The sequence below is a fragment of the Gossypium arboreum genome, chromosome 6 (assembly GCF_025698485.1).
Source record: "Gossypium arboreum isolate Shixiya-1 chromosome 6, ASM2569848v2, whole genome shotgun sequence".
Classification (NCBI taxonomy): Eukaryota; Viridiplantae; Streptophyta; class Magnoliopsida; order Malvales; family Malvaceae; genus Gossypium; species Gossypium arboreum.
The window spans coordinates 142797733-142810833 of NC_069075.1; the positions used below are offsets into that span (position 1 = coordinate 142797733).

At 32.2% G+C, this 13101-nt stretch overlaps 2 protein-coding genes and 1 long non-coding RNA gene across 6 annotated transcripts; 2 read left to right on the plus strand and 1 right to left on the minus strand.

Annotated features, from left to right (window-relative positions):
• Nucleotides 1-1288: 1288 nt before the first annotated feature.
• Nucleotides 1289-6918, plus strand: LOC108465441 (uncharacterized). Of its 4 annotated transcripts, XM_053029815.1 has the most exons (12): nucleotides 1289-1543; nucleotides 1635-1702; nucleotides 2502-2598; nucleotides 2693-2821; nucleotides 2913-3021; nucleotides 3112-3256; nucleotides 3824-3866; nucleotides 4170-4343; nucleotides 4442-4596; nucleotides 4684-4747; nucleotides 5489-5557; nucleotides 6480-6918. In XM_053029815.1, the coding sequence occupies exons 1-9, from the start codon at nucleotides 1358-1360 to the stop codon at nucleotides 4544-4546; spliced, it is 1056 nt and encodes a 351-aa protein (XP_052885775.1). In that variant the 5' UTR covers nucleotides 1289-1357; the 3' UTR covers nucleotides 4547-4596; nucleotides 4684-4747; nucleotides 5489-5557; nucleotides 6480-6918. The 4 variants fall into 4 exon arrangements, with proteins under 4 accessions (XP_052885775.1, XP_052885773.1, XP_017621255.1 ...); XM_053029813.1 differs by having other exon boundaries at nucleotides 4684-5557; nucleotides 6468-6918; XM_017765766.2 differs by having other exon boundaries at nucleotides 4684-5557.
• LOC108465440 (cytokinin dehydrogenase 5-like) lies at nucleotides 6646-11127 on the minus strand. The gene is made up of 5 exons (XM_017765764.2): nucleotides 10261-11127; nucleotides 10006-10133; nucleotides 9303-9575; nucleotides 8618-8880; nucleotides 6646-7139 (listed from the first exon to the last, which is right to left on the minus strand). Exons 1-5 carry the CDS (start codon nucleotides 10817-10819, stop codon nucleotides 6800-6802), a joined length of 1563 nt encoding a protein of 520 aa, XP_017621253.1. The 5' UTR covers nucleotides 10820-11127; the 3' UTR covers nucleotides 6646-6799.
• On the plus strand, nucleotides 10682-11481 carry LOC128294074 (uncharacterized). Its single transcript, XR_008284274.1, has 2 exons — nucleotides 10682-10796; nucleotides 11122-11481. It is a non-coding gene; the product is annotated as an uncharacterized LOC128294074 (long non-coding RNA).
• The last annotated feature ends 1620 nt before the right edge of the window (nucleotides 11482-13101 follow it).

Genomic DNA, 13101 nt, shown 5'->3' on the forward strand with positions numbered 1-13101 from the left:
CTTGCAAGACTCAAGGTCTAAGGGAGAGGTGTTAGTATAGGACGTATAATAATCTAAAACTGAGTTAGACGTACAGAGAGTTGAACCACTAATTTGAGGCATATAAGCCACTTATCTGCAATCGCGATATCATTTGAGTTAAGTGTCTTCTAAGCCTTAAGTTGATGTTCGAGTCCTCTTATATGCAAGTAAGCTTTAATTATTACACATCGTGTACTAACATATCTTTTTAAGTTTTGTAAGTACACAAAATCAATGCACTCCCAACTTTGCGGCAAATATTTATTAAAAGTTTTCAAGCTTACTAAATCCAAATATTTAACGAATTCAAATATCTAATAAATAATTTAATTAATTATTAGATTACGACACAACCATGATGTAGGTAAAAAATTATGTAATAAACATATTTATTAAAATTTATATTTGGTTGAAATAATAATTTTAAATGTTTAAAATGTATTGTGTCACTTGTTCAAATATCATTACGATTGTATTTGTATTGATTTTATATCAAAAATAAACGACAAAACACTCGTATAATAACATAGCTTAAATAATACTTGGTTGACTCGTGAGAACTCAATTAAGGGTTTATTATAAGTATAAATAATAATGATTCAAATAGTAATACTCGAATTCAATATAATTTTAGAATCAAAACATATTTGTGAATTGATTTCATAAAAAAAAACATAATGATAAATAAATCCATTAACATTTATATTTTTGTCAATTTAAACCTTATTCTTTTTAAAGCTAAATTTGACCCGACCTTTAAAAAAAATTAAATATGACTATCAACTTTTAAAGAAATTGGATTGTTGTTTTTTAATAGAAATATTAACTAAAATGTAAATTTTTTAAATATTGCAACCTCCATGACAACCCAAGTATAATTCATGCTTTTTTAATGTTTTAAAATTTTAATTTATTTTTAATACTTTTATAAATTTTAAATTATTTGTTGACTATAACATATAAGACAAATAATGTCATGTTAGTATGAAGTACACGTGGATTGTTATGAGAGTTGCCACACCGCCACTAAAAGATTAATATTTTAGTCAAAATTTTAGTTAAGAGAAAAAAAAATTAACTCCTTTTAAGAGGTTAATAGTCAAATTTAACTGAAAAAAGAATAATGATCAAATTGATAAAAACGTAAAAGTTAAGAGCTAAATTTATTATTATGCTTAAAAAAAAGTACAAAAGTAGAACAAATGGGCTTGTTGAAGGGCCATGTTGGGCTTTTAGGCCTAGTATTCAAATGCAAACTATTATTTGGATGGGCATTCGTTAAACTCAAAATTCTCGGAGGGATAAATCCTTATACTCTCTACTCAGTTAAGTGATAATGCTGCTCCGACGACTGCCTTCCACCGCTGTTTCCCTCGCAACCGCCGCTCTATCCCGGCGTTACACTTCTTACTTGTTCTCCTCTCAGCGAGGCCTTCAATCCTTCAATTCCATCTCCTTTTGCTCGTCCTCCGAAATATCACCGGAATTTACCGACTTAATCGCCGATCAGTCCTCCAAACGCGTAAAAATTCCACTCCTTTTGACTTTTTATTTTAATATTGCTTTTCAAATTTATTTGGATTAATGTTTAATTCAGTTTTGGTTTCTTATAGGGACCTCTCAAACCTGGACTGTATCTCGTCGGAACACCTATTGGAAACCTTGAAGATATAACTTTACGGTAATTTATTTCTATTCTTTTAGTTTATTTTTATTATATATATATATATGTATATTCCTGTGGATCTTGACCTGATGTAGGGGCGTAAATGAGATACATTGTGCTAGCAAGCTCGAGTTTGACTAAAAAAATCTTAAACTTGATTAGATAATTATCGAGCTGAGCTCAAGTTTGAGCTATCAATACAGCCGAATTTGAACTTAGTAATACTTCGCTCGAACTGTTTGCGAGTTATTGAGCTTAATTATTGAGCCAAGCTCGAGGTTGAATATGTACGAGCTTCTTGAATATAAAAATTAGTGAACGAGCTTAATCGGGCTCAAGACAGCTTGATTATATCTCGAGCTGAACTCAAGCTTAAAAATAAATGTTCGATCAAGCTTGAGCCGAGAATAGAGCTCCGAATTTCTAGTCAAGCTCCCTAGTATTTGGGATTGGCTCAGCTCGAGTACAATCTCTAACTTGAAATCGAAGACTGGAGCCAATCAATCTGAACTCAAACCCGAACTTGTCTAACATGAAGTCAAATGATTTGAACAAGTAACTCGAAAATACTAGAGCTTGAACTGAGCAAAACTTAAAATGATTCGAAGTTGTTGTTATCTGAACCAAAAATTTGAACCAGCCATAATCTAAAACGGCTCAAACTTAAAATTGATACAAAGACTTAAAAATTTTAAAACTCCAATCAATCTGAGCCAGATTGATCGATCCAAAATCAGATCGATCCAAAATCAACTTGACCCATCAAATCGATTAGCCTATAACTATCATGTTATTGGTGATTTCATCAATGCAGTGCTCTACGGGTGTTGAAATCAGCTGATGTCATACTATCGGAGGACACGCGACATTCTGGGAAGTTACTTCACTATTACAACATCAAAACACCTCTTGTAAGTGAGATCGAGCCAATTTTTTCCTTGATCAGTTTGGTCCCTTTTGTTACGTCTTTCAACAATTCTGATTGTGTGGGTTTTAGAATTTCAGCTAAGTTACCACAAATATAATGAATCTCAAAGAGAACACACAGTTTTAAAGAGGTTAAAGCAAGGGGAGATTGTAGCCTTGATCAGTGATGCTGGAATGCCTGGCATTAGTGATCCTGGTACGGAACTGGTTAGTTTTTGCATCCCTGTTGGCTGAATTCTATAGAATGCTTGGTCTTTGATTAAGAATGCAACTATTGATGTTTGGTATCGTTGTTTAGGCAAAGATATGTGTGGATGAAAACATTCCTGTGATTCCAATTCCTGGACCATCTGCCTTCTTAACTGCGCTTTCTGCCTCTGGGTTGTCCACTGATGAATTCACATTTGGTAACTCATTTGTAAATTATTGTGGTTGAACATGCTTCTTCTGCAAATTCTTGTAAAGTTAAGACTCTTATATGTCATATAATGTTGCAGTTGGATTTCTTCCGAAACATGCTGGTTCACGGAAGGAGAGGTTGGTTGCTTCTGCAAGTGAAACAACAACGCAAATCTTCTATGTTCCTCCTCACAAACTTGGCCAGTTTCTTGAAGAAAGTTCCCTGATTTTTGGTGACTCAAGGTAAACAATATGTCTTCATTACTTCATGAACTGTGATCAATTTACTATCAAATGGTGAGAATCATAGGAAAGGGATGAACATGCAAGTCAGTCTAGGTGAAGGGATTCAGTACAAAATATGGAATGTACGTTTTATCGTGGCGGAGAAATCCTCTTTTTTGGGTGGATCTTTGTTTTTGGAAGCCTATGAATCTGTTTATCTTCATTCCTCAAAAACATATATAGGAAGTCTTCAGAGGGGAAAGAACACATGATGGCCCCAATTATGTAAAGCTTGTTAGTTAACATGCTGTAATTTTGAGGTAACCTATTATCAGATTAATAGCTGAAACCTCTAATATCAAATAGGAATCTGTATCAGCGGTTCTCTAGGCAATCGGGTTAGAGGGTGAAGAAATCTGGTTTATTGTCATCTTTTAAGTGCATGAGCCTCTGCTTGCGGGGTTGAAATTATGTGCTTTTTCCTTGCTTCAGTTAGCTTTCTGTCGTTTGATACTTATATGAAATCTTAGTTGTATTTGTCAAATCTTAGGGCTTACAGTGACAGTTTATTTGACCTCGTTACAGACAATGTGTCATAGCTCGGGAACTAACAAAAATTCACGAAGAGGTTGGTCTGTATTTATTTTTCTCATTATGCATTTGTATGCTACTTCGTAGTTTTACCTACCATGTGTATGATAACATAGCTTCTTTTTTTTCTTTTCGTCATTTCAATAACTAAATTATCAATGTTTATAACTTCAATAAGTAATATCATGTTCTGTTTTCATGCTTCTGATAAAAAAACCAGTAGCAAAGACCAATGCCTTGAATGATTTGTTCTAAATCTATTAGCCAGTTTGTCCTCGTTTTACTTTGTGGAATTTTCTTTATGTGATCATTTAGTAACGAAAATGATTAATTCCGGCAGTTCTGGCGGGGCACTCTAGGGACAGCAAAGGAAGCCTTCTCAACTCGCCAGCCAAAGGGAGAAATTACCCTCTTGATTGAGGGCAATTCAAATTCCAGCGTGGAAACTCCGTCAGAGAGTCAGTTAGAAAATGACCTGAGAGAATTGATCTCCAATGGCCATAGTCTTTCTTCGGTATGCTTCATTTCACCATCTTCACATTTGATCAAATTTATACCTTGCATCCATCGGTTCTGTATTATAAAAATAATTGAATATGATGTACATTTCAGGCAGTCAAATTGGTGGCCGAAGGAACATCGATGAAAAAGAAAAGAATATATTCACTCGCCTTGAGAAAATTCGTGAAGAAAACCAAAGCAGACGATTCAGATTAATATCAAGCATGCTTGTGACATTATATCCTCGCTGCTTCTAACTCATACCGGTAAGATTAAAATTGTAAGAGTTCGATACCTCGAATGTACTAAAGTTAAGAACAAAACTTACCCCTTTTGACATCTTGCCTTAACAGGGGATATCCAGTGCTAGGTTATTCTCCCTTTCACCCTCATTTTCGGATGTCGAGGGTCGCCATGGTAAGCCCCAAAGTTAAAAACAAAGTAGTTTACAACCCTTGTAATTTACATGTCGAGGTGCATGCTAGTTTACATGGGCATGCCATATCAATGTTAAAGCAGTAATTCATAGATTTAGTACTATTGGTTTGCCCAAGTTTAATTGGCATGTCGCTGATTTCATCTCTGGAATTTACCATTCATCTGAATTTACCAGTTCACTTATGGTAATTGCCATTTCTTGTTTCTATTTTCATGTCATAATGGTACTTAAGGTATTATATTTATATTTTTTTTCTCGCGATTTGTTATTATATCTTATTTGAAATTATCATTGAAATTGTTAGGTGGATCCCCAAAATTTTTCACCAATTGCTTAGGTTTATGTATGATACCAGCTCAAATATACATGTACTTTTACCTTCTAGTAAAAGTATCATAGAGATTTCTGTACTAAGAGGCGGATTGTATTTTACTTTAGATCAAAGAGCAAACTCGTTCTTCTATTATAAATTTCATCTATTTCTGCTGTTAAAAATTGATTCTTGTACGTCAGCATGAGTTACACGTGGTATGTCACATGTCACTGTTTGATTATTTCGTCAGCCACGCCAGTTTTTAACAGTACAAAATGATGAAATTTTAATTTACTCTTTGGTGTAATGTATAGAAATTAATTTGTCCACTTTAATTTTTCTGTTTTTTATTGTGGCGAACTATGACCGTGTCACAATGTAACATTTCTTTTTTGTTGAGTATAAGACAACCTACTATAGCCAAGCTGGGGAAGTAGGCAAGCAGCTAGCGGCCTTGGCCTCTTTGAATAAATAGGTAAATTTTTTTAGCCCCTCAAATTTAAAAATTCAATTTAAATTTTTATGGCATTTGGTTAAAAGGGAAATTACAATTGTATTCCCTTCAAAATTAATAATTGATTTTGGTATCTTTTAACCCAAAATTTTTAGATTTGGCCCAATTTCATTTTGGCCCTTCCTATACAAAAATTTTGGCTTCCTTTTAATCTTATAACATTTTTAGCTAGTATACTAACAAAGCCTTTAAACAGCTATTAGACTATATTTTAATTAAATAAGCCTCTAACTCATGATAAGTACTTTGACAAAATTCTAATAGACATTAACAACTCAAGGAAGGAAGTGAATAAAGCTCTAGTTTCACTTATTTTTGGTATTAACATCTCGTTTAAATGGTAAAGTAAGCCTTACATATTATATTCAATGAAAGTACCTGTTGATGATAATTTTTGGCATTATTGACTTATGGAGTCACTTATATTAGGAGCTAAATTGTATTTGATCTATTTTGTTAAAAAATAAATAAGTTAATTTTTTGCATATTAGATCAAAGATTACTCTTATCTTGTTTGCTAAAATTGGTCTTTATACAACTGAATAAGGACCAATTTACTTTTTTTATCTTATATATAAAATTAATTTTATTTATTTTTAAAGTAAAAAAATAAAATATAATTTGACTTATCATACAATGACATTTATGATACTTGTCATTGAAAGGACAGTTAATGAAGAAAAATTGTTCAACAAAACATTATAATCTTTACATTATTGTTGGCAATCTAAAATTCTTGTCGGTAGTATAAGTTAAACCAATCCCAAATAAATGTCTCTTTCAAGTCATGTCTTATTTATTACCGGTGCTTGGAAAGTATTTTTGTTTTTATTTGTATTTTTTTTTTCCTGCGATGTTTCCAATCCCTAAGTGTCCCCAGCAGGAAAATCATGGGATAACACAAAACAAAGATTCTTGAAGATCTTACTACTCTTTAGTCTGTATCATATGTAAAACCATTAAAAACTGCATCTTTTTTTACAGCTGATTTTAGTTTTGTGAATATAACAAACAACATTTGAAAAGCTTTATCTTCTTTAGAGAATTGATTTGATTGGACGAGATGTAATGTGATTAATAAATATTTTACTTTGTTTATGCCATTTTGTATTTACATAAAGAACTAGTGGTATTTTCCTAAGTCAGTACGTTAAAAATCTATTGGTTCTCTAGCTTTTTGTTTAATTGGTATCGGTGTGTCCATCACCATGAAGCCATCTTGGAAGAGGAAAGAAAGGTGGGAGTGAAAATGTTTTGACCCGAGGCCAAAATGTGCCTCGGGTCAAATTTCATTTTCATTCGTTGAAACCGATCCCATTTACTGCCGTAATGCTCTTTCCACTCTGATTGTGTTTTGTAATGAGGTAAATATTGCTTCACCTTGATCCCATCCTCATCACAAAATTTGAGAATCTGACGGTTCTGATTTGTCAGGTACTCCAAACTCTGCGTCTCCTCACCATTATCCAACGCCGATCTCAAAAACGCCACTAGGTAAAACACATCCTCATCCGGTGTCACCACCGAGCTCTTATCATCCCATCTATACCACATCACAAAAACAACAACACTACATCAACTTAACATTCAGCATATTTCAAAATTGATTTAAAATGACTCCACCCAGCTTAGTGGTTATAGTAGCTATGTTTGTGGAACAAATTTAGTAACAAGACAAGGATAGTTACCATCATGGGACCTTAAGACATGATCTCCTGACAGACCAGAATCTTCCCACTTGGATGATCATTACCAGTCAACAAAAAGAGCTAAAAGGGTGTGTTTTTATTAAAATCCTAGCTGGCCTTTTTTCATGACTAAAAAACATTCAAATCCCTTGGCTTTGGGGATAGGAGCATTTGCATGTTGCTCCCCACGTGCTATGGGTCATGTCCTTGTGCCAGGACCACCAATAAATGGTCTAATTGCAGTTTTAGTCCCTTCCACTATTTTAAAATTTGACATGTTTTTAGTAGGCCCAAATTGATAACACCATTAGTTGACGTGAAACTTTATTACTAACCAAAGGTGTTATTTTAATTGAACTTACTAATAGTAGAGGAATCAAATTAAGAATTGAATTCTATATTCCAACACAATTGGGGACTAAAACCAAATTAAACCTTCTATTGAAAGCGAAAACTCAATGCCAACGTAAAATTAACCTACGGTTGCCAGACATGGACAATACTTTTTTTGACCTTAAATGCAAATATGCATTTTTTTCCTTACATGGCATAGAGGTACCAAAAAAAAAAAAAACCCTCGCTTGAAAGCTCGAAAACAATGGAAATTTTATTGCCGACACTCTAATTAGCAAATATCATGCATGTATGATGATGTCATTATATAATTTCATAGACATCATTCATTACATGTTATATTATATTAATATAATTAACTAAGTTTATCCATTAGTGAAACATGTAAAAATCATGTTATAAATATATAAAAAGGTGACACCAACATCTTTCATGATGTGCATATGGTGGCTATAAGGGACCATGATGGAAAATGATGTTAAATATTTGCATGTTTCATGCATGGGAATGCTTTTAGTGTGTAATAAACACAATATCATTTGCCACTCAAGATAAAACTCAACGATAAAAGTATCATAAAAACCTTTGTATTAAGTGTCAAATTGTATTTTGTAATTTTTATTAAAAAAAGACAAGTTAATCCTTATATGTTAAATTAAAGAGTAAACTAATCATTTCTATAAAAAATTTCATCCATGTTTACAGTTAAAAAATGGTGTGACTGATAGAACAACCAAATAATTATACATGGTGTGCCACGTATATCTCATTATAATGTATAGTGACTAGTTTTTAACAGTAAAAATTGATGAAATTTTTAATAGAATGACCAATTTATTCTTTAATCTAATGTATAATGATTAATTTACTATTTTTTGAATAAAGAGAATAAAATAATTTTACTCCTAATATAAACACCTTCATAATACTTTTACCGTGAACCAAAAAAATTACACAAGTCTCGATTTAAGAAACTTACTTGTTTTTGTTCATTGGGTAGATTAGAATAGGCCCACTAGTTTTATTTCCCAAAATGCCCTTGAAGACCCCTCGATCAAAATCGGCAATCTTTGATTTAGGGACGAAAAGGTTCAACCATGGATGTGGAACCTCCCACATACCCTTAGACCGGAGCTTTAACTCGGCTTTGTGAACCCGGTCTAAGAAATCCACATATGGTAAATCAGTTGTGAACACTGATGTGGGTATAAAATTTAATTTCTTCAACAAAGCCTCAATTTCCTGCATTTAAAATAATAAAAAAAGATATTTTAGTTGTGTAGGAGAATAATGTGGTAAGTGGTCCCTAAATGTTATAAACTAAAGGTTAAAATATTACTTAATTTTTTATACTTTTCAAAAATTTTAAATTTAGTCTCTATACTTTTAGATATCAAGATTAAAGTCCAACTGTTACCATTATTAAATTGGTCGGAGTGATATTTTGAAATAAAATAAATCAATAGTCATGTAATTAAAAAATGACATTGTAATAAATTTTATATCTAATAAAAAATTAATAGTATTAATTGTTGAACACGAATTTTAAAATCTAAAAATAAAGAGACTAAACGTAAAATTTTCAAAAATACAAAAACTTATAACATATTTTAGCCTCAATTAAAATCATATTATGATAACAATGTATTAAATATTAACCCTACCTGATCGATGGTCTCGGCCGTAGATTCGTGGTAGTTTTTGGTAATTTCCAAGCAATACAAAACGCCGCCATTGTTGTTGGAACCAAGGGATGAAATTTTGACAGGGTTTCGAGGTGAAAAAAAGGACGATCTCCAATTATTAATGAGACCTTCGTCTACAATAACGAAACCTTCGACATAGTCGAATTTTTGGTTACCATGTAATGATATTAGATACTCTTGGTCCTTGGTAAAAGCTGAAAAATTGGAATATAGGACCCTTATCCACCTCACCTACAAATATTGTAAATACAATTAAAAAAAATGTGTTTGGATAGCAATCGCATGTGTTTGAAAAAAAGGTAAAAAAGCATGTTTTCTATTATCTTGTTTCAAATAGAATTATGATTAGGTTTAATCTCAAAAGCTTATTTTTTATCGGATGGAGCTTTAATCACTGTTACAACAAGTCTTGGCAAACCCCATTTTCAAACAAGTGAAAAAGGTACTTTTTAATCTTATTTCATACAGTCCCATGATTCTATAGGAAATTGTAAAAGTTTGGGGTTTCACTTACGTTTAATAACCCCAAACCCCATTTTTTTATAGAATTTAAACTCGTGTTATCGTTATAGAGAAGGATAAATCTAGGCAACCCATTTTAAACCAAGTTCATATAAATAATGATAATATGTATAAAGAGATCATGGACAATATTATATACCCTTTGTGGAGCTGGTTCAAGAGAAATTCTAGCTCTTGTGATAATCCCAAATTGTCCTAAACCACCAAGAACAGCAATAAACAACTCCTGGTTTTGTTCCTTTGAGCATGTCATAAGCTCACCTTTCCCTGTTTCACCACAAATACATACACGTGGGTGAAAACATGCTCGAACTCATGCAATAGTACCAACTGAGCTATGAACAAGAAATTAGGGATAAAGGGCATGCAAAGTTAAAAGAGCTGATGAACCAACCTGTAACAACGTCAAGCTCATGGACATTGCTAATTTGTGGACCATGATGAAAAGCTTGGCCACTAATACCAGCATTTGACAAAGTCCCACCAACGGAAAGGTACAAGTAATCGGTCCATGATTTAGGTGCCAATCCATACTCAAGGCAACTCTTCAACACATCAATCCAAAGCTCCCCACCCCACACATCCACATACATATCACCACCCCACACACTCGGTTTACCACCGGACCTAACCCCACTCATCTGAACCACCACCCCGGTTCCAGTCTGAGCTTGCCCGTTGATCGAATGCCCGTGTCCCCTGGCCGACACAGTAAACCCGTGACTCGACTCGTACGCTGCTTTAACGAGCTGAGCCACGTCTTCAGCCGAAGAAGGACGTAAGACCGCAAGCGGTTCAACTTTAGTCATCAACCCAAAATCCACAGAAGCTGACTCAACGTCGACGGGGTCGACGGTGAGACCTAAACGGAGAAGCTCCGTGGGTTCAAGGGTTAATCCCACAGTAACAATTAATCTACAAATTGCAAAGGTTAAAAGAAGCTTTGTAGCCATTATCCAAAAAATGAAACAATGCTTCCTCTTGTTTGGTTTGTGTGAATATATATAGAGAGAAAGTGAAAAAAAAGGAACAAAATCTTTTGGTGGCAGTGTTAACGTAAGATAGGATAAAACTTCAAAGATTTTATTTATTCTTTTTCCTCCCAACAATCAATACAACATGCAAAAGCACAGATTCTTTGTTCTTTTTCACGTTGGGAAATGGGTTTAAAATTAGTGGGTTGAAACCAAAACAATGGATTTTCAAAGCTGGTGTTGTTGGTAATGGTGGTGTTGCTCTTTTTGGTGTCATACAGGTTCTAAATTTATAGGTCAAAAGGGTGGCCATGAGGGGGGTAGGAGAGTCACGTGCGAGAAGAGGAGGAAGCACATGTGAGAGAAGGAGGAGGAAACCACCGTTCTCCTCCCTGTCTTGCAATTTACATACGGTGGTGGGGTCATGTTTTGGATACGGAGGATCTACATAGGGTCCCAGGCTGCGGATGGATTCACGTGGGTGCTGCTGCCCTACTCGGCTGCCTTACACCCGGTGCTTTTTCATCTAATTACAAACTCTCGAAGTTAACTTGGGTTTTAAAATTTTTACTTTATATTGTTTTTCGTCATTTTAAATTATTTATTAAGTTAATTCATGTCTATATTACTTTTTATTTGAATTATTTGGAGTTTGGATTCAAGTCATTTCGAGTTTAAGTTATTTTAAATTTATCAGTTTGATTTTTAAGTCGAACATCTTGAGTTCAAATTATTTTGTATTCGAGTCATTTTAATTTCAGATTATATATCTTTATAATTAAATTAAATTGAGTCGAATTAATCACCTAAATTTTTTAATACAAGTTCTACTATTATTCATACATCTCAAATCCTTAAATCGAAAAATAATATGCATTTAAATTTGTTGACATTCATGTTAATTATAATTATTGTAACAACAACCGTATCAAATTAAAATTAAATCAACAATTAATTGAATTTTGAAATCAAACTAAATCAATAATCATGTGAATTGTTTCATAAAATAAGATTTTGAAACCCAATCTTGATATAGTTTCATGATCGCTATAATTTACATATTGCATACAATAATCCAAATCAACCAGTTATTTGTAATCTTTTTGGTTTCTACTCAATTTAATTATATACCATTTTATTTATAAAAAAATTATACCAATTTAGTAATCATAATATTTCAGAAATTTGCCAAATTTCCAAATGGATTTTCATTATTGAGAGGTCACTATTAATCATTAATTTCCATATTATTGGAAAATTAATATGGGCCACTCGTAAATTTAATGTACTTTTCGAGGAAAATTCAATTCGAAGTTGACTCCATGGACCATTCTTTGATTTTAAAAGTATTTAAACAACCACACACTTCTTGCAACTCCAAACAAGTAAATAAACATCAAAGTAATTAATCCTAGTTTTTTTTTTTTGAAATTTTAATAGTTGATATTGACATTAAATTTTGACTAAATTTAAAATAAATTAAATAAAATCCGATTTCTTTAAAAATTTTAAATTATTTACAAATATATAGGTACATAGAATATAAGTAGATATGGACAAATTTCCATGAAATCTACGTTGTTGTTGGTGCTGTTGTTTCTCTGCAGCTGCAGCGAATATGGGGTTAATTTCATCAAAAGATTTGGAAGAAAGAAGAGCATATATGCCTTAAAATTCACGTCTAAATTTACCTATTTTATATTATTTTTACTCTAATTATTTACCTTAATTTTCGATTAAATTTAAAGTTTAGTCAAATCAAAATTTAAATAAGAATTAAAAACTCTTTTGAACTGTTTTTTATCTACAATACTCAAATAAGAATTTACACTAAAATATTATAGAAGTTTATGTACTAGATGTTAGATTACATTTTACTTTTTCTATACAAAAATAAACAAATTAGTCTTAGTATATTAGATTAAAAAGAAAATTGATATTTTCGATTAAAAATTTTATTTCTACCATTAAAAACAAACAGGACTGATAAAATAATTAAATAATGTGGCATGTTATGTGTACTTCATGCGATATATAATGACCAATTTTTAAAAATAAAATAAATAAAATTATTTTTAACAAAATGATCAATTTACTCGTTGATCTAACATATTAAAACTCATTTACTCATTTTAAAAATAATAATAAAATATAATCCAATTTTAATATAATCACCTTCATCATCCTTATAACAAAACTTTACTTAAAAAATATTAAATTTATCTAAGATGAGTAAATTATATATACATATATATATTTAC

What these genes read in the sequence shown, in the direction of transcription:
- LOC108465441 (XM_053029813.1), top strand. Translation starts at nt 1,358, where the DNA reads ATGCTGCTCCGACGACTGCCTTCCACCGCTGTTTCCCTCGCAACCGCC. An exon ending in CTTGAAGATATAACTTTACG is followed by an intron (nt 1,703 to 2,501) that starts GTAATTTATTTC and finishes TCATCAATGCAG; the next exon opens with TGCTCTACGGGTGTTGAAAT. An exon ending in ACAACATCAAAACACCTCTT is followed by an intron (nt 2,599 to 2,692) that starts GTAAGTGAGATC and finishes TTAGAATTTCAG; the next exon opens with CTAAGTTACCACAAATATAA.
- LOC108465440 (XM_017765764.2), bottom strand. Translation starts at nt 10,819, where the DNA reads ATGGCTACAAAGCTTCTTTTAACCTTTGCAATTTGTAGATTAATTGTT. An exon ending in TGAGCTTGACGTTGTTACAG is followed by an intron (nt 10,134 to 10,260) that starts GTTGGTTCATCA and finishes GTGGTGAAACAG; the next exon opens with GGAAAGGTGAGCTTATGACA. An exon ending in TTGAACCAGCTCCACAAAGG is followed by an intron (nt 9,576 to 10,005) that starts GTATATAATATT and finishes CAATATTTGTAG; the next exon opens with GTGAGGTGGATAAGGGTCCT.